General features: G+C 38.7%; 1 protein-coding gene across 1 annotated transcript in view; it reads left to right on the top strand.

Moving 5' to 3' along the window:
• The window catches only part of ZDHHC2 (zDHHC palmitoyltransferase 2), a gene marked incomplete at its 3' end in the record, with an annotated part of 53,613 nt that overhangs the window by 7,127 nt on the left and 20,847 nt on the right, over nucleotides 1-25,639 (top strand). Inside the window, exons 2-3 of the mRNA XM_084231446.1 lie at nucleotides 23,653-23,679; nucleotides 24,853-24,947. Of these exons, the coding sequence (XP_084087572.1) occupies nucleotides 23,653-23,679; nucleotides 24,853-24,947 (122 nt within the window). The remainder of the gene's footprint in view (nucleotides 1-23,652; nucleotides 23,680-24,852; nucleotides 24,948-25,639) is intronic.

Here is a 25,639-nt window from a genome sequence, read left to right as displayed (position 1 = left end):
CCATGACTTACATTTTGTAATTTATACTGCTGATTTCATGTATCTGAAAAGCTGTATCAAATTTCTCAACCTTTTTTCCCTGAAGGAAGTGGTGAGTTCAAGGGTCCCTTGAGATTCCAACACTGCTTATAATGACTAGAAATATTTTCATTTCTAACCTGAAAAATGATAGATTAAAATGTAGCATAGATCCTTAATGCTCTCTGTTGGGAATATAGTTTTCCAAAGATCATTTAGAAAGACAGTCATAATATTATGTGGAATACTATGATTTTATTGCCATTGAGGTAGAGAATTAATAATGAAAGTATGACAAAATTGAATTAATTTTCTTAATAGTTCATTAGTTCATTCAAAACTGTTGAAGCAGTTTTCTAATTTCTTCAAGGGTAATTTTATTATAATGTGTAAAGTGAATTTGCAGGGCAGAGGGTGGAGGTGAAGGTATCCAGGCGGAACTGTATGCCCTGATTTCTTAAAAAACATATGGTAGCAGTAAAGTAACAAGCTATGATTGCTTGAAATTTTCCTCTCAAAATTATAGTATCACAGGGTGAAACATTTATGTTGCATTTTTCCTTATTTGACTTTTCATCTGACTGTAACTTTTCAATTATAAGTATCTGTGTCTGAAATGTTACAAAATCCTTGCTTATTTGGGAGGTGTTTACATTTTTAATACAAATGAAAAAAATATTTGTATGGATGACTGAGTTTTATTTCCTGGCCCGTATTTCTCCATGGTATCCTGCAATTTATCCTCATGTGAAATGTGAGTTAAGCATTCCTGCTATCATTTAATTAATTGCCAACCTGGAGAAGCAGAATAGTCCAAAGGCATGCACTAACAAGAGAAGCTACTAACAGTTTTTCACAAAACATTTTTTTCTATGTCCTTTCAAGTCAAATATCCAAAGAATACACTATTTTCAGGATAGCTTACTTATCTTCATGATCATTTTATAGTAGTTATAATTTCATGTAAAAAGCATGTCATGCATTTCCTTGAATTTTATAGATTTATTTGGTTACAATTCACCCTAGATTGTGTCCCTGATCTTTGTGGGGACCCAAAGATCATTTCAAAGGGGTATGTGGCTGAGTTCGAAGAATGGCTTTTTACCAAATTTGTAGGACTGTGAGAGATGGTGTGATTTAAAATCCAATATCGGGCCTCGCCGGTGGCGCAGCGGTTGAGCGCTGGGTTGCGAAGCTGCCCGTGGCCTCTACGGCGCTGGTTCGATCCCCGGCTGCTCCCCGGCCAACAGAGGAGGGTCCCACATGGCGCGCAGACCTCTCCTGCCGCCCGCTGCTCCCCTCAGCAGTGTACTTCGGTCCTTCAGCTCCCCGCTCTGGCTCTGGTGAATTCTCTTACCCTCCCGTGCTTCTGACTGTACCCAGTGCATGTATAAACAAACAAACAAACAAATAAATAAAATAAAATAAAATCCAATATCTATGATACTCATATTACTCACATTGGGAGTACTTAGTGGGAAAAACAGCTTGCTCCAGAACAGCTGATGTTGAGTGATGAGCCTCAGACTGAAAGCATAATAAGCCTGCTCCAAATTGCAGGAGCTAAGAATTCTTTAAGAGGGGCGGAGCAACATGGCGGCGAGGAGACGCTGCGAGTAAGATCTCCCATTAAAAAAAGTTAATAGGGAGGAAAAGCGGCAGGTCCCAGTGAGAACTGGGACACGGAAGATAAACTGACGACTCCAGCAAACTGCCCAAAGAAGAAAGTTGCCATAAAAGAGGACGAGAAGGGAGGGAAGCGCAGAACCCTGCTCCCCTCCCCCGCCCACAGAGGCGGCACTCTCCGACCGGCAGAGACGAGGGAAACAACAAACCAAAACGCCCAACAAGAAAAACGGATGCAGCAAGTGGGACTGTGAGTGGAAAGGAACTATATCAGCCACCACACCCCGTGAACGGGAGCTGAGGCGACCCCTGCAGGATCCGCCGCGGAGGTGAGCTCCAGGCGCCATTAAAGAGAGAGCCCCGCCCCCCAGGAGGAGACCAGACCAGCACCAGCACACAGCCCCGGCCGCCCGGTAAGCTTGCGCGAAAGCGGCGCTCGGATTGCAGCTGCCCAGGGCCCTGCGCCTGCGACCTAGGCTTGCGGGGAGACGGCGGAGGCCCTCCCTGAGTGAGCAGGAACAAGGCGCCCAGGCAGGGGAGCGGGATTCAAAAGGCGCCATTCCCGCGCCACTGATCTGGGCTACAGCCCGCGTCCTGGAACTGAGGGCTTTGGAACTGAGACCCGGGGCACGAAATTAGGGGCGTGGGTTCCCCACGACGGTGGGGCACAAGGCAGACACAGCACCCCAAAGCCGTTGAGGTGTACCCTACCATCCCCGCTCTGCTCCCTGTCCCACGGGGTGGAAAATCAGCTCCCCAAGGGCTCTAGGAGAGATCTCTGGTGCCACCTAGCGACTTGACCCCAGCACAGGCTACTGAAGGAGCTAGTGGCCAGCTGGGGAGTTAGCCCACACCGGGCCCCTTCTGAACAAGTAGTCTGAGCCCACAGGGAGAGCGAGCACCCACAGCCGGGGCAGACCAGGCGCGCAGAAGAGTGTGCCTGAGACCAGAAGCGCAGGGAGTGTGTCCCACATCACCATTTTAGAACAGGGACATTTCTTCAGTAAAGACTACCTGCAGAAGGCTTCCTCAGGAGCCAGAGGTGAGCGGGGGAAGTTCGCCCACGCCAGACCCCCTCTGGCCTGCAGTCCAAGCCCAGAGGGGAGCAGGAACCCACCGCCGGGGCAGACCAGGCGCAAGGGGGGGTGTGTCCCCACATCGGCATTTTAGAACAGGGACCTTTCTCCAGTAAAGGCTGCTTGAAACTGACAGATGACTCCTGGAAGAACCAGAGGGGAACAGAGAAGCCCACCCAAGATGCCGGCCAGTCCCAACAACACAGTGTCCCAACGCATACGGCAAATTAGAAAACAGACAGTAGGGAGGAGAAGAACCACACGCAACCTAGCAACTCTCCAGAGAAAAAGCACACCACAAAAAGAAAGCCAGCCCCCAGATTGCAACGACAATAACTTGGAAGAATTTCTGAGCCTTCCAGAAAGAGAATTTAAAATTGCCGTGATTAAAAAACTGACAGAAGTCATAAAGGAAAACAATGATAAGGGAAAAATAATCAACGATCAGAAGAATGCAATTGAGTCCCTAGAGAGGGAAAACAATGGTCAGAAGAAAGAAATTGAGTCCCTAAAGAGGGAAGTAAAAGAAATGCAGGAGATCAAAGAATTAATGGAAGAACTAAAGAATTCTGGGAAAAGCAATGAAAGCAGAATAGATGAAATGGAAGAACGAATAAGTAATCTTGAAGACACAGAAATAAAAAGAACCAAAACAGAGAAGGAAAGAGAAGTACGAAGGAAAAAGAACGAAGAAAGACTTCGGGAACTATCTGACTCCATGAGGAAAGGAAATATAAGAGTTATAGGAATACCAGAAGGAGAGGAGAGAGATGTAGGAACAGAGAAAATATTCAAAGAGATAATTGAAGAGAACTTCCCAAATGTGAAGAAGGAGCTGAAAATTGATATACAAGAAGCAAGAAGAACACCAAACTTCCACGACGAAAGGAAAAATACAGCAAGACACATAATAGTAAAGCTCCCAAGAATCCAGGACAAGGAAAAAATAATGAAGCTGGCAAGAGGGAAGAAACAGATAACATTCAAAGGAAAACCAATCAGGCTGACATCAGATTTCTCCGAAGAAACACTACGGGCAAGGAGAGAGTGGAGGGACATAGTCAACAGACTCCAAGAAAACAGATGCCAACCAAGAATACTCTATCCCGCAAAGCTCTCCTTCCTCTTTGAAGAAAGAATATGGACCTTCCCAGACAAACAGAAACTCCGGAATTTCATTGCAACTAAACCCCCACTCCAAAAAATACTACAAGGAGTCCTAAAGCCAGAACCTCAGAGCGACGAATAACAATGAAAGAAGGCCAAAAAAAAAAAAAAAGTTATTAAAAGAATAAATAAATAAAATCAAAGGAAAGACAAACACAATGGCAAATACAGATGTTAACATATCAATATTAACTCTAAATGTAAATGGACTAAACTCTTCAATAAAAAGACACAGAGTTGCAGCCTGGATTAAGAAACAAAACCCAACCTTTTGCTGTCTCCAGGAAACACATTTAGCTACAAAAGATAAAAATAGGCTCAAAGTTAAAGGATGGAAAACAATCCTACAAGCAAATGGACCAAAAAAGAAAGCAGGAACAGCTATACTTATATCAGATAAAACAGATTTCAAACTCAAAAAGATAAAAAGAGACCCCAATGGTCACTACATTATGATCAAGGGGACAATACTTCAAGAAGAAATAACACTCATTAACATATACTCACCAAACGAAGGAGCACCAAAATATATCAGACAACTGTTGTCCTCTCTGAAAACAGACATCAGAGAAAACACATACGTAGTGGGAGACTTCAACACACCACTATCAACAATGGATAGATCAACAAGACAAAAAATAAGTAAAGAAACCAAAGCTCTAAATAAAGACCTAGAGCAATTGGGCTTAACAGACATCTATAGAACACTAAACCCCAAAAAAACGGAGTACACATTTTTCTCAAGCGCACACGGATCATTCTCCAGGATCGATCACATACTGGGGCACAAGACAAACATCAACAGATACACCAAGATTGAAATCATATCAACCATCTTTTCTGACCATGAAGGCATCAAACTAGAAATAAACCATAAAAAGAAGGCAAGGAACTTTCCTACCTCATGGAGATTAAAAACCACACTACTGGAAGACCATTGGACTAATGAGGAGATCAAAGAAGAAATTAAAAAATTTTTTGAATTGAACGACAAGGAGGACACCAATATCCTAAATGTATGGGATGCAGCAAAAGCAGTAATAAGAGGAAAATATATAGCAATAGAAGCTCACATCAAGAAACAAGAAAGAACGCAAAGAAACAACCTAATCTCGAAGCTCAAAGATCTAGAAAAAGAACAACAAGAAAACCCCAAAACCAGTAGAAGAAAAGAAATAATAAAAACCAAAGCAGAAATAAATGAAATTGAAACTAAAAAAACAATCCAAAAGATCAATGAAACCAAGAGCTGGTTCTTTGAAAAAATCAATAAAATAGACAAACCCCTAGCCAGGCTCACAAAGGAAAAAAGGGAGAAAGCACAAATAAACAGGATCATCAATGAAAGAGGAGAAATCACAACGGACACAGCAGAAATCAAAAGAATAATCAGTAACTACTATGAACAGTTATATGGAAACAAGTTTAACAATCTAGAGGAGATGGAGAAATTCCTACAACTCTACAATCACCCAAAGCTAGATAAAGAAGAAATAGAACACCTAAACAGACCAATTACAATTAGCGAAATTGAAATGGTAATCAAAAACCTCCCCAAAAACAAAAGCCCAGGACCTGATGGATTTACAAATGAATTCTACCAAACATTCAGAGACGAATTAGTGCCTATCCTTCACAAACTCTTCCAAAAAATTGAGAAGGAAGGGACAATACCAAACACGTTCTATGAAGCCAACATTACACTAATACCAAAACCGAACAAGGACAACACAAAAAAGGAAAACTACAGGCCAATCTCCCTAATGAACACTGATGCAAAAATCCTCAATAAAATTTTAGCTATCAGAAACCAACAATGTATCCATAAGATAATTCACCACGACCAAGTTGGATTCATTCCAGGGGCACAAGGATGGTTTAACATCCGAAAATCAATCAACGTTATCCAACACATCAACAAAAAGAAATATAAAAACCATATGATAATATCAATAGATGCTGAGAAAGCTTTCGACAAAGTGCAACACCCATTCATGATAAAAGCCCTTGAAATTCTTGGGATACAAGGAACATACCTCAACATCATAAAGGCCATCTATGACAAGCCAACAGCCAGTATCATTCTCAATGGTGAAAAGCTGAAAGCAATTCCATTAAGATCTGGAACAAGACAAGGATGTCCACTCTCACCATTGCTTTTCAATATAATACTGGAAGTCCTAGCCAGGGCAATAAGACAAGAGAAAGACATCCAAGGAATCCAAATAGGAAAAGAAGAAGTCAAACTATCACTATTTGCAGACGATATGATATTATACATAGAGAACCCCAAAAACTCCACAGAAAAGCTAATTCAACTCATCAATCAGTTCAGTAAAGTGGCAGGATACAAAATCAACACGCAAAAGTCAGTAGCCTTCCTATACACAAACAATAAATCTGAAGAAGAAGAAATCAAAAAGACCATCCCTTTTGTTATTGAAACAAAAAAAATCAAATATTTGGGAATAAATCTAACAAAAGAGGTAAAGGACCTATACAAAGAAAACTATAAAACACTGTTAAAAGAAATAGAAGAAGACACAAAGAAATGGAGAGACATCCCCTGCTCATGGATTGGAAGAATAAACATTATTAAAATGGCCATCCTTCCAAAAGCAATATACAGATTCAATGCTATTCCAATCAAAATTTCAATGTCATTCTTCAAAGAAATAGAACAATTATTGATGAAATTCATATGGAATCACAAAAAACCCCGAATAGCCAAAGCTCTCCTGAAAAAAAAAGAAGGGAATGGAGGCATCAGACTCCCAGACTTCAAACTATACTACAAAGCCATAATCATCAAAACTGCATGGTATTGGAACAAGAACAGACATACAGACCAATGGAATCGAATAGAAAATCCAGAAATAAACCCACAGATTTATGGTCAACTAATCTTTGACAAAGGAGCAAAGACTATGCATTGGAGCAAAGAAAGTTTGTTCAATAAATGGTGCTGGGAAAACTGGGTCGCTACATGCAAAAGAATGAAGCTTGACCACCACCTCACACCATACACAAAAATCAACTCAAAATGGATTAAAGAACTAGACATAAGACCTGAAACCATAAAATATATAGAAGGAAATATAGGCGAAACACTACGTGATTTGCACATCAAAGACATCTTTACAGACACATCACCCAAAGCAGTGATAGTGAAGGCAAAGATAAACAGCTGCGACTATATCAAATTAAAGAGCTTTTGCACAGCAAAAGAGACAATAACAAAAACAAAGAGAAACCCCACCAACTGGGAGAACATTTTTGCACCCAACACTAATGATAAAGGACTGATCACAAAAATCTGCAAAGAGCTGATGAGACTCAACAACAACAAAGAAAATAATCCAGTCAAAAAATGGGCAGAAGAGCTTAAAAGAAACTTCTCTGAAGAGGAAATGCAAATGGCCAACAGGCATATGAAAAAATGTTCAACATCACTTGTCATCAGGGAAATGCAAATCAAAACTACCATGAGATACCATCTTACACCAGTGAGAATGGCACATATTAAAAAAACTAGCAACAACAAATGTTGGCGAGGGTGTGGAGAAAAAGGAACTCTTCTGCACTGTTGGTGGGAGTGCAAACTGGTCCAACCACTGTGGAAAGCTGTGTGGAGATTTCTGGACCTACTAAACATAGAGCTTCCATATGACCCAGCAATTCCACTCCTAGGTATTTACCCAAAGGACACAGAAACATCAATTCCAAAGAACACCTGCACTCCTATGTTTATAGCAGCACTGTTTACAATAGCTAAGCTTTGGAAACAACCCAAATGCCCAAAAATAGATGACTGGATCAAGAAGATGTGGTACATATATACCATGGAATATTACTCAGCATTCAAAAAAGATAAGCACATGCAATTTGCTGCAACATGGATGGCGCTGGAAGGGATCATGCTCAGCGAAATAAGCCAAAAAGAAAAAGAAAAATACCGGATGGTCTCACTCATAGCAGGAATCTAGAAAACTTAAATAATGGACCAGGAAAATGAATAACTATAAGAAAGTGAAAATCAAAATCAACAAAAAACTATGAACCAGAGACACTTTTAGGGGGGCGGGGGCGGGAGGGGAGGGATTGGGGTCAGAATGGGGGGCTGCAATTGTATGGGGAATATAACAATAAAATTTATAAAAAAAAAAAAACAAATTGCAGGAGCTAATTTGTGATCATATAAGCAACTCCATATGACATGTTTTAGGAAGAAAGAAAGACGCAGTACTTAATTATGACTAGTGATTATCCAGGGCATTGCCAGGGAGGTCAGTTAATGTGACAGGATAGAGGGTAGGGACCAGTTTGACTTAATCAAGACTTTAATTATAGCATATTTTAATGCTATATTAAATGCATTTTATAAATGGATTTAACAACTTAACAATAGAGCATTGGCATAATCAAGGGTGTGCATGTAAACTGAGCAGAGATGAGAACCAAAGATGACCAACACTGAGAGTTCATGAGAAGAGCTTGCAAAGAACCAGCAAAGAAAACTGAGAAGCAACTGGTTATATGGAAGAAAAGAGCATGTCCTGGAGCCTGGGGTTGTGGGAGTGGGGAGGTGGGGGCTGAAGTATAGAGGATGAAGGAGTCAACTCTGATAGAAGTACTCTGGGGAAAGAAAGGAGTCAATATGACGGATCTCTCATCTTCCTAAGAGAAAATATTACTCCTTTGGTGCTGACCAGAAAATTCCATACTGATCCATTAAGACTACATTCCTGGGGGAGTTTATAACTGCAATTAGGGTAAGTGTTAAAGTCTTGATGGTTACCACAGGTGACTTCATTTTTGGACTGTGGTTTTTTTTTTTTTTTTATGAACTATTTTTTAAAAAGATTTATTTATTTATGCAAGTGTTGGGGTATAGGCCAGAGATGCGGGAGGGTGAGAGGATTCACCAGAGACAGAGTGGGGAGCAGAACAGGTGGATCCATTGAAATACAATGCTGAGGGGAGCAGCAGGTGAGACAGGAGAGGTCTGCCGCACCATGTGGGTAGTTCTGTGGCCAGCTGGGAATCGAACCTGTGCTGCAGAGGCTGAGGACAGCTCTACAGCTTTGTGCTCAACCCGCTGCGCCATCGCCACCAGGGAGGCCCTGTGGGTTTTTTTTTAACAATCAGCTTAACAAAACAAACACATGTGTAAATTGTTGGGCTATCTGAATTAATTCAATCCAAAGTAAAAAGTGTTTATTAAGCATGCTTAACCTTTTATTTTCAGAGATAATCTATAGACAATTCCATGACAGCATTAACTATGTCTGGTTACCACTGCAGCCATGGTGGCCCTGATACAGAGGACGGTGCATAGTAGCATTCCATACATGGTTTTATTAAATGAATGCGTGAGTGAATGCCAACTGAACTTGTTTAATTGAGTCTTTTGGGAGCACAGTAGACATTTCAAGCATCAAAAAACAAATCTTTTAGGACGGAATTATACTTCCTTTTTATTATTTGATTTCTCAGATGTTCATAAGTTTGTAATGTTTTTATGGTTTCAAATGATCATGGGCTGAATGGTAGCTCCTCAAAATTTATATGCTGAAGCCCTAACTCAAACATAAAAATAGAATGCCTTCTTTTTTTCCTTTATAGATGATGAAATGTACTCATCTGTAGTAAGGATTTAGATGATAAAATTAATTGTAGAACACATTTGAAAATTTAAAAATAGTTAAGAATGATTTTAGAATGAATATTTGCCCTGATGTAAAATAATCACTAAAAAATATAAGTGCACTTGTAGGATGTACTCCCACTTAACCAGCATTGCATTGTAATAATTTTCTGAGAACTAAAATCTCCCTTTATAGTGCCGAAATTTGTATCCATTTTAGATTTAAAAAAGAACAAATTTCCAAGAGTTCCAACTCTCTCTTTCCTCTTCCCAGACTTCTTAAATAGAGTATACTGAACATAATTTAACTTAGATTTAAAGTTGATCAGTCTGAGACAGGTACATGTATGATGCTAATATTCAAAGCTCCCTGGATTTTAAATTCAGTGTTTCTTTCATATATTTCCTATTGACTGAGAAAGGTCAAGGAGGAGTGGAATTTGTGATTTTGCCAAGGCATTCTTCTAAGTCTAAGGCACTGAGAATCTGGGAAGACTCATGAATGAACTACTTCAGCAGAAATGCCTAACTAGACATTTACATCTTAGTAAAACTTTGTTTTTCTCTATGGAATACTCTCTTGAAAAGTTTAAGCAACAAAACCCCTGTTCATTGTGGAAATAAGGAGAGGTGAGAAAAAAAAACCTTAGCAAAAGTTAGAAACTAACTTAATTTGTGGTTTGAGAAGAGACTCTGTGATTTAACACACACAAAGATTTAAAGATTTTGTGATAAACTATACATAACATAAAAATTTACTATTTTAAACCACATTTTAGTGTACAATTCAGTGGCAATAAGCACATTCATACCGTATGGCAATCACCAACATCCCCCTGCAGCACTTTTTTTTTTTACAATTTCTTTTTTTTTAAATATTTTTAAATTTTATTTTTATATTCCCCATACAATTGCAAACCCCTTATTTTGACCCCAGCCCTTCTTTCCCCACCCACCCCATAGTGTGTCTCTGGTTCATAGTTGTTTGTTGATTTTGATTTTTTCTTTCTTACAGTTATTCATTTTCCTGGTCCCTTATTTAGGTTTTCTAGATTCCTGCTATGAGTGAGACCATCCGGTATTTTTCTTTTTCTTTCTGGCTTATTTCGCTGAGCATGATCCCTTCCAGCGCCATCCATGTTGCTGCAAATTGCATGAGTTTATCTTTTTTGATTGCTAAGTAATATTCCATGGTGTATATGTACCACATCTTCTTGATCCAGTCATCTGTTTTGGGGCATTTGGGTTATTTCCAAAGCTTAGCTATTGTAAATAGTGCCCCCTGCAGCACTTATTCATCTCCGGATTAAACAACTCCCCATTCTCCCCTTCCCCTCAGTCTCCACAACTGCTATTCTGTTTTCTTTCTATGAACTTGAGCCTTCTAGGTCCTTGTATAATTGGAATCATATGTTTGTCCTTTTGTGACTGTTACTTCACGTGCATGATGTCTTAAAGGTACATCCATGTAGTAGCATGTGTCAGAACTTTCTTCTTCCTCTAAGTATCAGTAATCTTATTGTTTGTTTGTCCCTTCATTAGTTGGTGAACATTTGTATTGTTTCCACCTTTTGCTTATTGTGAAGAATGGTTCTATGAACATTGTGTACAGATACCTGAGTTCTTGACTTTAATTCTCTTGAGTATATGCCCACAAGTGGAGTTGTTGGGTTATATAGTAATTCTGTTTACTTTTTTGGAGAACTTCCATACTGTTTTCCTAGAGCAGGTGGTTTATGATTCCATTATATTTGGACATGTAAAAATGTCCAAATTTGAAGGGTTTTGGAGATAGCAGTGTCACTGCAATAGCTTTTAACTACCTGAACTTTTAAGGTTTAGCATAAATTGATGGAAGGGAATTGTGAATTGTGAATAATCCCCTATTACCCCTTGAGGCAGTCGTCATTACTAGGGAGAGTGTTCCTCATGAGAATGCTGGCCATCAGGCATGCCCAGGGCAGAAAAGTTGAGAACTGCTGGCTTACCGAGCATAAAATTCAACAATAGTTTTTTTAGTTACCAGAGCACTAATGCTAACTGCTAAAAATTTTATCTTTTTAAAGAACAATATGTTGGAAAGTGTAAATGGCACATACCCCACATAAACTGGAGCTGGTAGAGAAAAGTGGGGGGTAGGGAAACAACCTGTCTTCAAGGGCATCAGTGACGCAGGGAATTAATCATGACTTCATCCTTCACCACAGCCAAGGACTGAACACAAGTCATGAATGAATAGCAAGGTATTTATATTGCTAGGGTGACTGAAAGTGGCATTAGGAACAGAAAGCAAAGATGACATTTAACTGGAGGAAACATCCAGGCAGAATACATGAGCTGCAGCTCATAATAAGCAGAGGGACTCTGTCCAAATATTGATGACTATCTTTTTAATTCCTTGCACAATCTTTTCGATCTTCCATTGTACATTAATGAATACACCTAATACATAGTAAGACTTTATTTGTGTTATATTGCATTATTATAATATGCTGTCTTACCACAGTAATAATGCAAATCTTTCATTTGCAAGCTGTCAGCTTATGATTATATCAAATTTGCTTTTGCTGCAACTGAATATGCATACTATTACTGCAATTACTGACAGGTATAATGTGCTAGTGCTATAGATACATGCAAAGTAAGGCAAGAGTATGATTTGCTGCAAATAAGGAACAGGCATACTGTCATTCAAGCTGAGATCAAAGAAAGATGGTGTATGGTAACTTTATAAGGCAATGAGTTACAAAAAAAATAGTGCTTTCCAGTTACTCAGCACTGCAGCGCAAGCCAGCAACTAGCTTGATACTCTTGCATGTTTTAATAGATATTGCAGCCCAACCCTGTCCTGCAGTAATTATTACTGGTGCTAGTGTTGTTTGAAGCCTTATAATTCATTCCTTCAAGTGTGCCTCTGTAAATTCTATTCTGATGAGCACCATAAACACGAAGGTTGGAATTAGAGTTTTGTACCCTTCCTTTCTCTGTAGAGTTGTAAAGTACTCCATAAGTGTCAAATAATATATATGAACCCAGAAATAGTGGTTTAATTTTTAAATGTGTTATTTGTGCTGTTATTTGTATTCCCATCATGTAGTACTTGAAATGTAATTGCTAACCCTGGGAGGTAATTTTAAAAGATTTTCTGTTTCCTTGGAAAAGCAAATAAGAAGTATTAATTTTTCTACTTAATAAATCAGACAGCTAATATTTGGTAGTGAAAAAAATACTCTGTTGTCCTCTGTGATAATTCTGAGGAATATATGAGATAATGAGCGATTGCTGTAATAAAATTAAAAAATATAGTACAAAAATTTGTTTCCAACTCATCTTCTATATTTTTTTAAAATGTTGAATTAGCCAAAATATAAGTGGAATCTTTGTTACTAGTAAATATGTATACACATATATAAGAAAGATGGGTACTTAAGTGGGCAAGATAGTCCTTAAGACCCTTCTAATTTTAAAATTTTGTTTCTGACTAACAAGGGGGATGTTTTCAAGATCTTAAATCCCTACTTTACCTTCCCTCCATGGTAAACAACCATTACATGGGAACCTGGCAATACCAGGTGTGGTGCCCACCATAGTTTTGCATGGCGTAGAGGAATCAGTCGTGGTCTCTCAAGCCCAACCCCCAAAAAGGTATCTGAAATTGGAAAGGAAGACGGGTTAGATTTGAGAAGATCTGGGAATTAGGAACTTGAGTTGAATTGCAGCTGTGTGTGGAAAAGGGAGGGCCCAAGCAACTCTATGTAATAATCAGGATAAGGGGCCTCCTGGTGGCACAGCATGTTGAACGCCACACTGTGAAGCTGTCTTCAGCCTCTTCAGTGTGGGTTTGATTCCCGGCAGGCCAGGGGGATTCCCACATGGTGCGGCAGACCTCTCCTGCCTTGCCCTCTGCTCCTCTCAGCAGTATCTTTGGACCATCTGCCTGTTCTGCTCCCTGCTCTGTCTCTGGTGAATTCTCTCAACCTCCCATGCCTCTGACCTATACACAGTTTTTGTGTAAATAAATAAATCTTTAAAAAAAAATAATAATCAGGATAAGTAAAACACCTATACTGGAATGTGCAAAACTTGCTGGCATTTGGAATCTCCTTTATTTTAATTTGAGACAGAGGGATGATAGGGTTCCATTAAGTAAGCTTTGAAATAAGGACACTGAGCAGGGACCAACCTGAAGTCAGAATTCCTTATTTAAGTGCACTGCTTAGTACAGTCAATGATTCATAAATTGTCTTTCCTATTGTCATAGGGAAAGCAATTAATTTTTCAAGGCCATAATTGTGAATCAGTCTTTATTCCCCTTTCAAAGCAGATAATTGAAAGACCTTTTGGTGCGATGCGCACAAACATTCAGTAGGCATATTCCGGTCTTTAGTTTTATTTATGTTTTTTTAAGATTTAATTTATTTATGCATACAAGAACGGGGGTGTAAGCCAGAAGTGTGGGGGGTGAGAGGATTTACCAGAGACAGAGTGGGGAGCAGAACAGGCAGATTTACAAATACACTGCTGAGGGGAGCAGCAGGTGAGACAGGAGAGGTCTGCTGCACCATGTGGGTAACTCCCTGCCTGGAGATCAAACACATGCTGCAGTGGCTGGCAATAGCTTGGTAGTGCTGAGACTTAACCCCTGCACCACCAGGGAGGCCTCTGTTCTGGTCTTTAGTTTTTCCATAGAGTAGACCTAGTTGGATATTTAGAGCAATAGTTTGGTCAAGTTGCCAAGAAATGTGTTGAGAGAAATATTTCTAACTTGAAGGTTTTGTTAACAGGCCTCCCTGGTGGCACAAAGGGTTAAGTCTCAGCACTATGAAGCTATCAGCAGCCACTGTAGTATGAGTTTGATCCCTAGCCAGGGAGCTGACCCATATGGCACAGCAGACCTCTCCTGTCTTGCCTGCTGCTCCCCTCAGCAGTGTATTTCAGTACAATTGCCTGTTCTGTTCCCCACTCTGTCTCTGGTGAATCCTCTCACACCTCCACATCTCTGGCCTGCACCCCAGCTCTTGTATGCATAAAATAAATCTTAGGGAAAAAAATTTTATCACCATAAATACTACAAATTACCATTCCAGGATGAATTTATGTTCTCGCTCTCTTCATTGTCAGTTTCTGTGCTGGATAGGTGTAGCTGAGTTGTGTATCTGGGCAGCACAGACCCCAGGAATTAGATCAAGAGTTTCTTTCCTTCTGCTGCTGACGAAGGAGGCCAGGAATCCCTGTCCATCTCCTAATTTTCCCAATGTCATCACATCATTCTTGTCCTAGGAAGCTAGACCTCTGTCCCTTCCCAGTTCTTGAATTAAAAGCTCAGGAAAGTCCAAGTACTGCCCTCAAATATGACCCAGTATTTGAATTATTTGCACCCAAAGTTTATGAGATTACCTGTTTTAAGGTTACATTTAAATTGATTTAGGGAGGAAGAATGATAAAAAGAGGACTCTTAAAACCCTGCTCTCCAGAGCATCCCTAATCCGAAGTGACAGTAGTGGCTTGAGTGTGAAGCAGGCCAGTATGTGGAGCAGCCAAAGGAAGGAGAGGATGGCTGACTGATAAAGCCAAGCGGTACACCGTCAGGAGCACCAGATACCCCGGGCCCTGGAAGGCCATGGGGAATCCTTGAAGTGTTTTTTTTTTTTTTTTTTTAGATTCATTTTATTTATACAAGAACTAGGGTACAGGCCAGATGCACGGGAGGGTGAGAGGATTCACCAGAGATAGAGCCAGGAACAGAACAGGCAGACTGACTAAATACACTGCTGAGGGGAGCAGCGAGTGAGACAGGAGAGGTCTGCTGCGCCATGTGGGTTGCTCCGAGGCCAGCGGGAATCTAACCAGCACTGCAGAGACTGCGGACAGCTTCACAGCGCGGTGCTCAACTGCCTGCGCCACCAGGGAGGCCTGAATCCTTGAAGTGTTTTGGGGGTAAGGCAGACCTATATTTAGATACCAGCTCCATATGTTATGACTTGAATAACATTAGAAGTTATTTTACCTCTGTGAGATTGTCTTCCCAACTTTTAAAATTAAAACACCTACCCTACAAATTTTTCTAAGGCTTAAATAAGATAAATATTTTTAAAATTCAGCACAATAAGTGGCATATAGTAAGCATTCAACAATTGCTCCCTTCCTTTCATTTATTGTCACCTCTTCTCATCTTACTCCACCCCTCTCCTAGCCAAATGACGTCCCCTCACCCTTGTCCAGCTTCACCCTGCTCAAACTACAGTTTATTTGAGAGATTGATTTATTCCACCAACTTCGTAAGTTGAAGTCCTAAGATGCAGAGCTTCAGAATCTGATGTGAGTAGACTAATCCGGCAGATGACACTGGAGACTTGGGGTGGGATTAATGCTGCTCTCGCAGCCCAGTAGTGAGGAAAAGTATGTGCAAATTCACTATGATGGAAAAGAGGTGAATTTGGATGTTGCAAACTCAAAAGACTTCTCTTAAAACAGAATAGCTACTTTTTGTAGTCCTATTAACTCTATGTTTAAGGTGATTTATACATTAGAAAGACTTTTGATGGCTAATCTGAATGCCTACCCTCGCAGGTCCAAATGATTTGCATGATCTTTTGGACCTAATCTATTCTTAAAGACTTCCCTATATCATGAGCTATACGTCTAACTCACTTGTTCGTTTTTTGTTTTTGACATTACCTTGTGCCACTCTTCCAGAAATAATTCCCTAATCGTGTTCCAAAGTTTTGATCAGTTTAGTTTATTAGATATAAATTCTGGGCTGGGGCAAAAAGGTTGCATCTAATGACCTGGGAAGTCCTACTTTCGGCTCCAGTTACACAACTCCTCTGTTCCTCATGTTGGGATTTGATGCGTGTCAGGCCCTATCAGAATCTGACAGGCCACAGTAGGTGTGTGGATGGTGTAGAGTTGAGAGGAAAGGCATTCTGGGAGAAGTAGGGAAAGAAAATGTACTTTTAAAATTCATTGGTTTAGTTTCTTCTCATATTTGCCCACATTGTAATTCACCTTCACTTTTCTGTTTTTGTTTGTTTGTTTTTTCACATTTCACAAATTATTCCTATCACCTCGGCATTTCACTTTCCAGAAAATTGTTGTACTATTGCAAGCTAAAAATGCACAGTTTCCTTCTTCAAATTGCTTATAAAACTGCTAACACTAAACTTTGGAAAACTCCTACTATTCACGCTTCCTGGTCATTGATGTATTAATGCTCCATACTTAACTAACATTAATAGAGCCCTTAATAAGTGCCATGTTCCATTCTAGGGGTTTTCACTTACATTACCTACTTTCATTCTCAAGACAGCCCAAAAGAGATAAATATTGAGATAAGACCTAGAGAGGCCAAGTAACATCCAACAGATGGCAGAGTCAGTATTCAAACCTCAGTGCAGGTCATGGAAAAGAAACAAAAATAAGTATAGATTATGCTAAAAAAGAAAGAAAGAAAAACCCATCTGCAGTAGTTCTCACTTATCTGTGGTTTTGCTGTCTATGGTTTCAGTTACCTGAAGTCAATGGTGGCCTGAAAATATTATATACAATAAGATATTTAGAAAAGAGTAAGAGAGACTAGCCATATCCACACAATTTTTTTTACAGTATATTGTTATAATTATTCCATTTTATTACTAGTTACTGTTGTTAATATCTTACTGTCTCTAATTCATAAATTACCATGAGTATGGATAGGGAAAAAAACAGTATAGACACAATTCCTGCAGTTCATGGTTTCAGGCATCCAGTGAGTCTCTTGAAACAAATCCCCTGAGCATAAGGTAGGATTACAGTCTCAGACAGTGATTGCAGGGATGAGCTAGTCAGAGGGGCCTCCATGAGAGACTGCCATTTAAAACTTGCAACCTGAAAGCTGATGAAGAGTTAGCCAAGAGTGAATCCAGATGAAGAGCTTTTCAGTCCAGACAAAGACACTAAGATTTAGTGTCTTCTAGAAGCAGGTCATACTGTGTGCAGCTAAGTGAGCAAGAGGATGAGTGATGAGACCTGATTTTGGAGAGATAGGTCGGACCAGAACATTTTCCACCAGTGAGGCCCAAATAAGAAGATTGGACTTAATTGTAAATCCAGTGCAAAATCATGACAGGGTTTTTAGCGAGCTAATGTCATCACTGTACGTTTTAAAAGAGACCATGGTTTTCTTATTATAAAATGTTTTTGAGGAACTGTGTGGGGATCCAGTGAGGAATGTAGATTACCTGGGTGTTTGTGGTTAGGAATGTTGGTTCTGTCTTTTATTATAACAGAGAACCCAAACTGGAAGCCATGTGTTTGGGATCCAAGTTTTGTGCTATGAAGCCTTAGCCTCTCTCTTGGCTTCTATTCTGAAGCTATTTATCTGTCCTGACAAAGCAGCTCCTACAAATTTACTGATAAATTTATTTGTGCAGTGATTTTTGCCTTAGGTCATGTAGTTTGTTTTGTTTTGAGAACATAGTTTTCTGTTTTATTTTGGAACAAGACCATTTGAAGAAGAAAAAGATAGCATGCAATTTATAAAGGAGTCTTTTAAGGGAATACAAAAAACCAAAGAGAATCAGGTTTAGGAGGACTGTTAGCTGAATAATTGAATTATACATCACAATGTACAGTCTCATGAACTCAATTTACATGTCATTCAGCTGTTACTGGGTGAAGGGTCTGTACAGGTAAGAACCTCTCTCACTGGTTCTGGGTCTAACCACCCACTGCCACAAAATCAAACACAGGCATTTGATGTAGCAAAAAAAGAAAAAGGAAACCATTTAGTCTAACCAACAGGGTAAAAGGAGAGGGAGAAGGTCCAGTTACTAATAACTGTGCAAGGTGGAGGTGTAGCTGCAGAAGCTGGCAGAATACAGCAGGCTGCTGCTGCTGATGGGGTGAGGAGTTGTGTGAAGGCCTGCGGGTCACAAAGGAAAAAGAAAACAATTGACAAAGTCTAAAATTTTACATAGATCTGTTGTAAAGGAAATAAATTCAAAACACTTTATTAGAAAAGATTGTCACTGGAATTCAACTGAAAATATTAATGCAAATCCTGCTCCACGGGGCTTGCACTTTGTAATTTCATGAACAAGTTCACCATCAGAGTTTTTCAAAGAGTGTAATTAATTATGTCGGAGAAACTTGAGTTTGAATTAGTGGTGAGGAGGGTACTGATGACCTTGACTAGAGTGGTAGCAATAGAATATTAAGGATGAAGGATCAGTTAGAATTAGTGGAGGAAATAACAGGAATTAGGGGCATGATTGTTAAAGTAAGTTTTACTGGAGCCTCCCTGCTGGCCTAGGAGTTAAGTCTCAGCACTATCACTCCTAAGGCCTGTGTTTGATCCCCGCCGGGAGCTAACCCACTTGGCACAGCAGACTTCTGTCTGGCCTGCTGCTCCCCTTAGCACTGTATTTCAGTACATCCGCCTGTTCTGCTCCCCACTCTTGTCTCTGGTAAATCTTCTCACCCCCTCATGCCTCTGGCCTACACGCCAATTCTTGTATGCAAAAAAATTTTTTTAAATAAGTTTTTATGTGAAAGATTCAGAAAAACAGGGATGGCAGCTAAAGACGTGGTCAAAGACAAGATTTTATTAAGACAGGTGCTGTTAAAGTGTATTTGTCCTATTGCTACAATTTTTGTCTTAAACTTCTGAACTGAGCTGCTTCTATTACTTAACTGCAATTTTTTTTTTTTTTTTACCAATTGTAACACGGCGACTTTATTCATTACTAAATTTAGTATTTATAAAAATTTCAATACATTTGAGAACAATTTGTGGACTAGGTTTTTTTCTACTCCATAAGAATTAATAACTGTGTCCTTGTTTGTTCAGTTTGTTTTAACTTCTAACTAAAATGATTACATAAACGCTTAAGCATTTTTAGCTCCGGGATGGAGTCTCACTTACCATTTTATTCTCAGTAGTGTACGTGTGGTATATTCAGTGAATGTTTTTAAAAATGAGATAAAGATAAACAGGAAAAATATAGTTTGGCTATAAATTCATCCTTAAGATTCATTCATTAGAACAAAGTCTTTATTTTTGGTATTCCTCATTATCATATTGCATTTATGGGGCTAAGATGTATCTGTGTCAGACTGAATCCAGAAATAGCCTAGTAGTTTTATATAGAAAAGTCACTGTGTTATATACCATAAAAGTATATTATGCCTCCAAAAAAAAAAGTTTGAATTTGAAGGAAGAAAAAGGAAGATCAGATTAAGAAGAGAAATTAAAAGATCACAGTGGTACGCTTATGATGAAAATACCCAAAAACCAAATTGTTCTAGAAACAATTATGTAACTGTTCTTTGCTAATTTAAGGGGGGGAAATACAGTTTTTTATCTACTATGAGGGCGTATTTAGATTTTGGATGTATTTGTGACTAAAAGTTAAACTAGATTTAAGTCACCAACAGTTTACTGGGCTGCTACTTATCAATGGTTGTAATTTTTTATAGCAAACTCTTAGTATATAATCACTAAAGCCAAATTTAAAAAAAAAATCAGTTGGTAAACTGTAGGAATAGAATGATCTTTGAGATAATCCCCTGTTCGTTATAAAGATTGAATTTGAATCAATCTAGACCAAATCAACTCTTGTATTTTTTTTAAAGATTTATTTTATTTATTTATGCATATAGGAACTGGGGTGTAGGCCAGAGGTGTGGGAGGTGAGAAGATTCACCAGAGACAGAGTGGGGAACAGAACAGGCCAATCCACTGAAATACACTGCTGAGGGGAGCAGTGGGCGAGACAGGAGAGGTCTGCCACACCATGTGGCCCAGCTCCCTCGCCAGCCATGGATCAAAGTCTTGCTGTAGTGACTGGCAACAGCTTGATAGCGCTGTGTCTTTAACCTCTGTTCTACCAGGGAGGCCCCAACTCTTTTATTTTTAGAGCTCTTGAGAAAATAGGATTTGATAACAAACTCTGGGAAATCATAATTAGTGTAAAATAAACTTAATTTGGATGGGCTTAGGATTTTTAGAGTATGACCAAAGATTTTATTGTTTTCCCTTTAGAGATACATTAAGATGTACTTCAGTTAATTTGCTAGATATAATTCTAATTTATTAATTTTAGTAAGTAATAAATGTGGCTTGAGAACTGTTGCAAAAGATCAGCACATATCTTCTTTGTGAATCTATTCAGGAATAAAACTAAATTATAGATTAAGGGTGTCATATCCACTTGGCTAGGCTATGGCAGTCAGTTCAATTAAATATTAGCCTACATATTGTTGAGGAATTTTATTTACTTTTTATTTGAGGTAAAATTGGTTTAAATTGTTTGTATTTTGGAAGTCTAGGTATTTTTTAGATGTGATTAAAATTTAATTCAATGGACTTGGAGTAAAATAGGATACTTTATTGATAAGCTGAGCAGAACTCATCCAGTCAGTTGAAGGTCTTGAGTGAAGAGACTCCCTGAAGAAGGAATTCTGCCTTGAGACTGCCCTTAGATCTGAGACTGCAGCATTACCTAGTCCTTGGCTCTTCAACTTGGCCAGCCTGCTATGCAGCTTTTGGACTGGCCAGCCCCCACAACCATATGAACCAATTCCTTAAAATAAGCCTCCCTTTCTTTCTTTCTTCCTCCCCACCAAACTCCTGTGTTTGGATCTGGGGGCTGTAGTTGACTCACCCCTGAATTGAATGATTGCTTGATAATTCATGCAAAAGGGATTGGGGGGGGGTTTAGATTTTTTCTGTTACATTTTTAAGTATATTTATTCAAGCCAGACTTAGATTGAAAAGCATCCTTTTGTATATTATTATTATTATTTTTTAAATATTTATTTTTATACAAGAACCGGGGTACTGGTCAGATGCGTGGGAGGGTAAGAGGATTCACCAGAGACAGAGTGGGGAACAAAGCAGGCAGACTGACAAAATACACTGCTGAGGGGAGCAGCGGGCGAGACAGGAAAGGTCTGCCGCACCATGTGGGCCTCTCCCCAGCCTGCCGGGATCGAACCCGAGCTGCAGAGGCTGCGGACAGCTTCACAGTGCAGCGCTCAACCACCTGCGCTACCAGGGAGGCCCCTTTTGTATATTATTTTTATAGAAATTGGATAGGATCATAATCTTTGTAGGATTGTAATTGGATGTAGACTTTAGATTGTCACAATTGTAGAAATGTTACTGGAATTACATACATAAGCCAAGTATCTGTGTATAACTTGTTAAATGAAAACACAGAGGATATTAGATTTTCATGTATTTTACTTGAGCAACAAACTTTGAAGGGCAAAAACAGCTTTTGAAAATATGTGTCTGAATACATATCCAAATAATAGTGGTCTAGTTCAAAAAGATTATCAACTCATATAAACTGTACTTTTTAAATTTTCATTTTTTTTTTAATTCTGACAGCTAGGGTCATGGGTTATCAAATACATTTTCTTTAAACCACCAGCATGGTCATTAACCATCATTGGAATAGTCATTAAGGGTCACTCATATATAAATGTGCAAATGGAATTAAATTGCTTTTCCAGTTTTTTAGATTAGCTCCATTGCTTCCAGCATTGCTAATTTCTAAGGCAGAGTTGATACAAGTTAGGGTTGTATATAATTTTGAGCCCTCTTGAAGACACCCGGGAAGTCAGTGCCTTGAGTGAGATGCATGAAGGGTCGGTGGGATCAAATACAGAAGACAGGCTTGCCTAGGGTCCTTCTGAAATCCTCAGAGTAACTACTTCAGGACTCTGTGAGAAGTAAACTCTAACTTGGCTGATTTATAAGCACACTTGTGGAACAGGCCATTTGTAAGTCAACGATCATCTGTGCCTACCTGTCCCATTCTGGGATCATAAATATTAAAGAAAATTGAGAGTCCAGGAAACATTTAAAAGGACCACATCAAGTTTGGTAAGAAATTTTGAAATCATATATTATTTGGACAAAAATAGTACATTTAGAATGGTCATAATAACTTTTGATATGTGAAGGTGTGTCAAATAATTTCTCTCTAGAAATGCGTAAACTGACGTAGATATTCAGTAGCTCCACTGGGAAGGAGGGTGGCTCCATCAGTTAATCTTAAAAATGCCTCTCATTATCCTCTGTTTCCAGTGCTGCTTAAGGCAATGAAATTATATTCCAGGGCCTGAAATAGTGTACCCTTTTAAAAAGCAGAATAGGAATAAAAATACATAAATAAATAAAATAAAATCCTCAGTTGTGACACTATGGAGGCCAAAATTTGCTAAAGATTAATACAAATGGGACCTCCCCTGTGGCGCAGCGGTTGAGCGCTGGGTTGCGAAGCTGCCCGCAGCCTCCACAGCACCGGTTCGGATCCCCGCCCCGGCCACCGGGCGAGGGTCCGCCCGCTGCTCCTCACTGTACCCAGTGCTGTATAAATAAATAAAATAAAAAATAAAAAAATTTAAACTTTACTTCCTATAAAGTTTACTTAAAAAAAGATTAATACAAATAGAGGATAATCAAATGGGAAACAAAGCTAGTAGGCAATGCAGAATGCCTGGATCACTAAATGCATTTTCTTATCACCGCTTGTCATAGCACTGCGGCTCCTGTCCTTAGGCTCCTGCTCCCTCAGATATTTACAGCGGCCCCTCAGGAATACAGCTTTTCAGTCAGTTGCTGGGTTCCTCGTTGTGTATAGGAAGTGATTTGTCTTTGGGCATAAGAGTTTTTACTTAGAGAAATTTGATAAGAGTGTATGCCATGGACACAACATTTGATTCTTTCTGGGGAGCTAGCTAGGTGGTTGCCAACTTCTTAAGAGCAGTAAATGCCTCCTGAAATGTCATGATCTGGAGAACATTGCTTTCATCTGAGCTCTGTAGTTGGAAGGAAAACTAAGAAAGCAATCAGTATAAAAGTAAGACCCCAGCGGGTGTGATCGATAGGTTTGTTTTGTATGGGAGCCCTGGCTAAAGTGTTAATAGAGGCAGGGTTGAAGCTACACCCTCTCTTCCACACCATGCGTGCCTCACCTCTAGAAAAGTTGAGCAGATATTTAGAGTGTTGGTTTGAAGAGGAGCCAAATTATTAATCTACTTGGTGGCCTGTGTCTCTGGTCCTTTGTTTACCATAAGCTTCATATAACCTGTTTACCTCTCTTTCTCTCTCCCAATTTTTAATAGTGTCCATGGAAAACATTGGAGAACAAGGTAAAAGATATTATTTATATATAAAATGTTAAAAATAGTTTAAAAAACAAATAGAATTTATTTGCATCTGGTTGGGATTAATGAATTATTCTTTGTGTGAAGGTCGCTTATTCTCTTAATCACTAGACTGAATTCTGTTGATTGCTTGGAAAGGTCTACTCTGAAATGGCAGTAATTGTGCCAAAGATTCTTGTAGCTTCAAGATACAAGAATACCAACAATCTTCCATTTCAGCTATATAATTCATGAAAATTATCACTGGTTCTAATCACACACCGATTTAAATAACTTTTGGGATAATTTAATATTTTAATGATTCTATAAATATTTTTAAAAAGTTAGAAATTACTGTTAAAGTTTTGAAAATATCAAATGTGCTTTATTTCCAATCAGCACATTTTATTTACTATATCTTACAGAATAAAGTTGTTATAGATAAATGTATTGTCCAGAATTAATCTTTATCATTTATAAACATTTATATTTTGTATTTGCATAGTGCTTAAAGACTAAAATCCCATACAAAATGTGTTTGCATACATTACCTGATGAAAGTATCCTGAATGCTTTTCTTAACAATTGTCCCACATGACACTTGTTTCCTATTGGAGGAAATCCCTTTGTCCAGATGGCAGCTGTTTAAATATATTGTCATTAAGACAATTAGGGATGACAGATTTGACCAGAGTAAGCAAACAGCTTCTCAAACAGAAACTGCTTTTGTAATTCTATGTTACTGAAGCAAATTTCTTAAAGTTTGAATGTTTTTACATTTGTTTAATGCTATGTTTACTATTTAAAGCTGCAAACGCAAATACCGTATTTCACAGTTTACAAAATGGTCCCTTGTAGCCACTGCCAATTGATGAGTCTGTCTACAGATATGGGAACATTCTAATCCTGGGTGTAGATCTAATTATGTATTACTAGGGATTTATTTTAAGCCCTTGGTTTTAGGTAAAAAAAAAAAAAGTATTCATTGGTTTGTTCTTATTCCAGTATTATATTAATGAAGTTATTTACAATAATAAAAATTAATATATATAAAATATTCAAAATAAAATGTATTAACTATGGTTGGTAATTTGGCTATTTTAGAACAAGCAGATCTTTTGTGAATACCAAAATTTAGTGTGTATTACTCCAATGATAATTATGTTTCTCATATTTTAGTTGTGTGCCTGATTGCTTATCATCTACTTTTTGCAATGTTTGTCTGGTCGTATTGGAAAACTATCTTCACATTACCAATGAATCCTTCAAAAGAAGTAAGTTTAAAATATTAGTAAAGTTGCCCTAAAGATGGAAATCAGTAATACTGATGTATGAAGAATTAATTTTGTCTTTTTAATTAATATTGTAAGCTTATTGAGGTTAATGATTTTTTTAATATTCATGTGTCATAAATACTTGAATTTTCATTTTAGCAAATATCATCTGTTGTACTGAATGAGTATTATATTTCTAATATTTAATCTGTGTGCCATTTTTACTTTGCAGTCTGACGTCAGGATATATAACTGGTTAGACAGAAAATTAGAGAGAGAGAGAGAAAGAGAGAGAAAGAGAGAGAGAGAAGATAAGTGGATAGATAGATGATAGGTAGAACAATAAGCCAAGAGCAGACATGCTTCTATTATGATTATCATACTATTGGTGTATTTTTGAGATGTCAATCACCAGAAACATCATCAACAACAAAATAATGACTCCACTAATCTTCTCAAAGTAGCTAGTCCACAGTTGCCAGGTACCCAGGCCCCTTCTATCTTGTTACTCTGACAGGTGCAGTCAGAGTAACATCACCTCTTGGGTGAGATGTCTGCTCCAGTTAGGTACAACCTTTCTACATTTTAGCCAGAAGGCTAGAGAAAGTAGGAAAGAGGAGCAGAAGTAAATGTCTTTCCTTTAGAGACACTTTCTGGCAGTTGCTGATGCCATTTCTACTTATATTTAGAAC

This window comes from Talpa europaea (assembly GCF_964194135.1).
Source record: "Talpa europaea genome assembly, chromosome: 4".
NCBI classification, from domain to species: Eukaryota; Metazoa; Chordata; class Mammalia; order Eulipotyphla; family Talpidae; genus Talpa; species Talpa europaea.
This window is presented reverse-complemented; position numbering and strand designations above follow the sequence as displayed.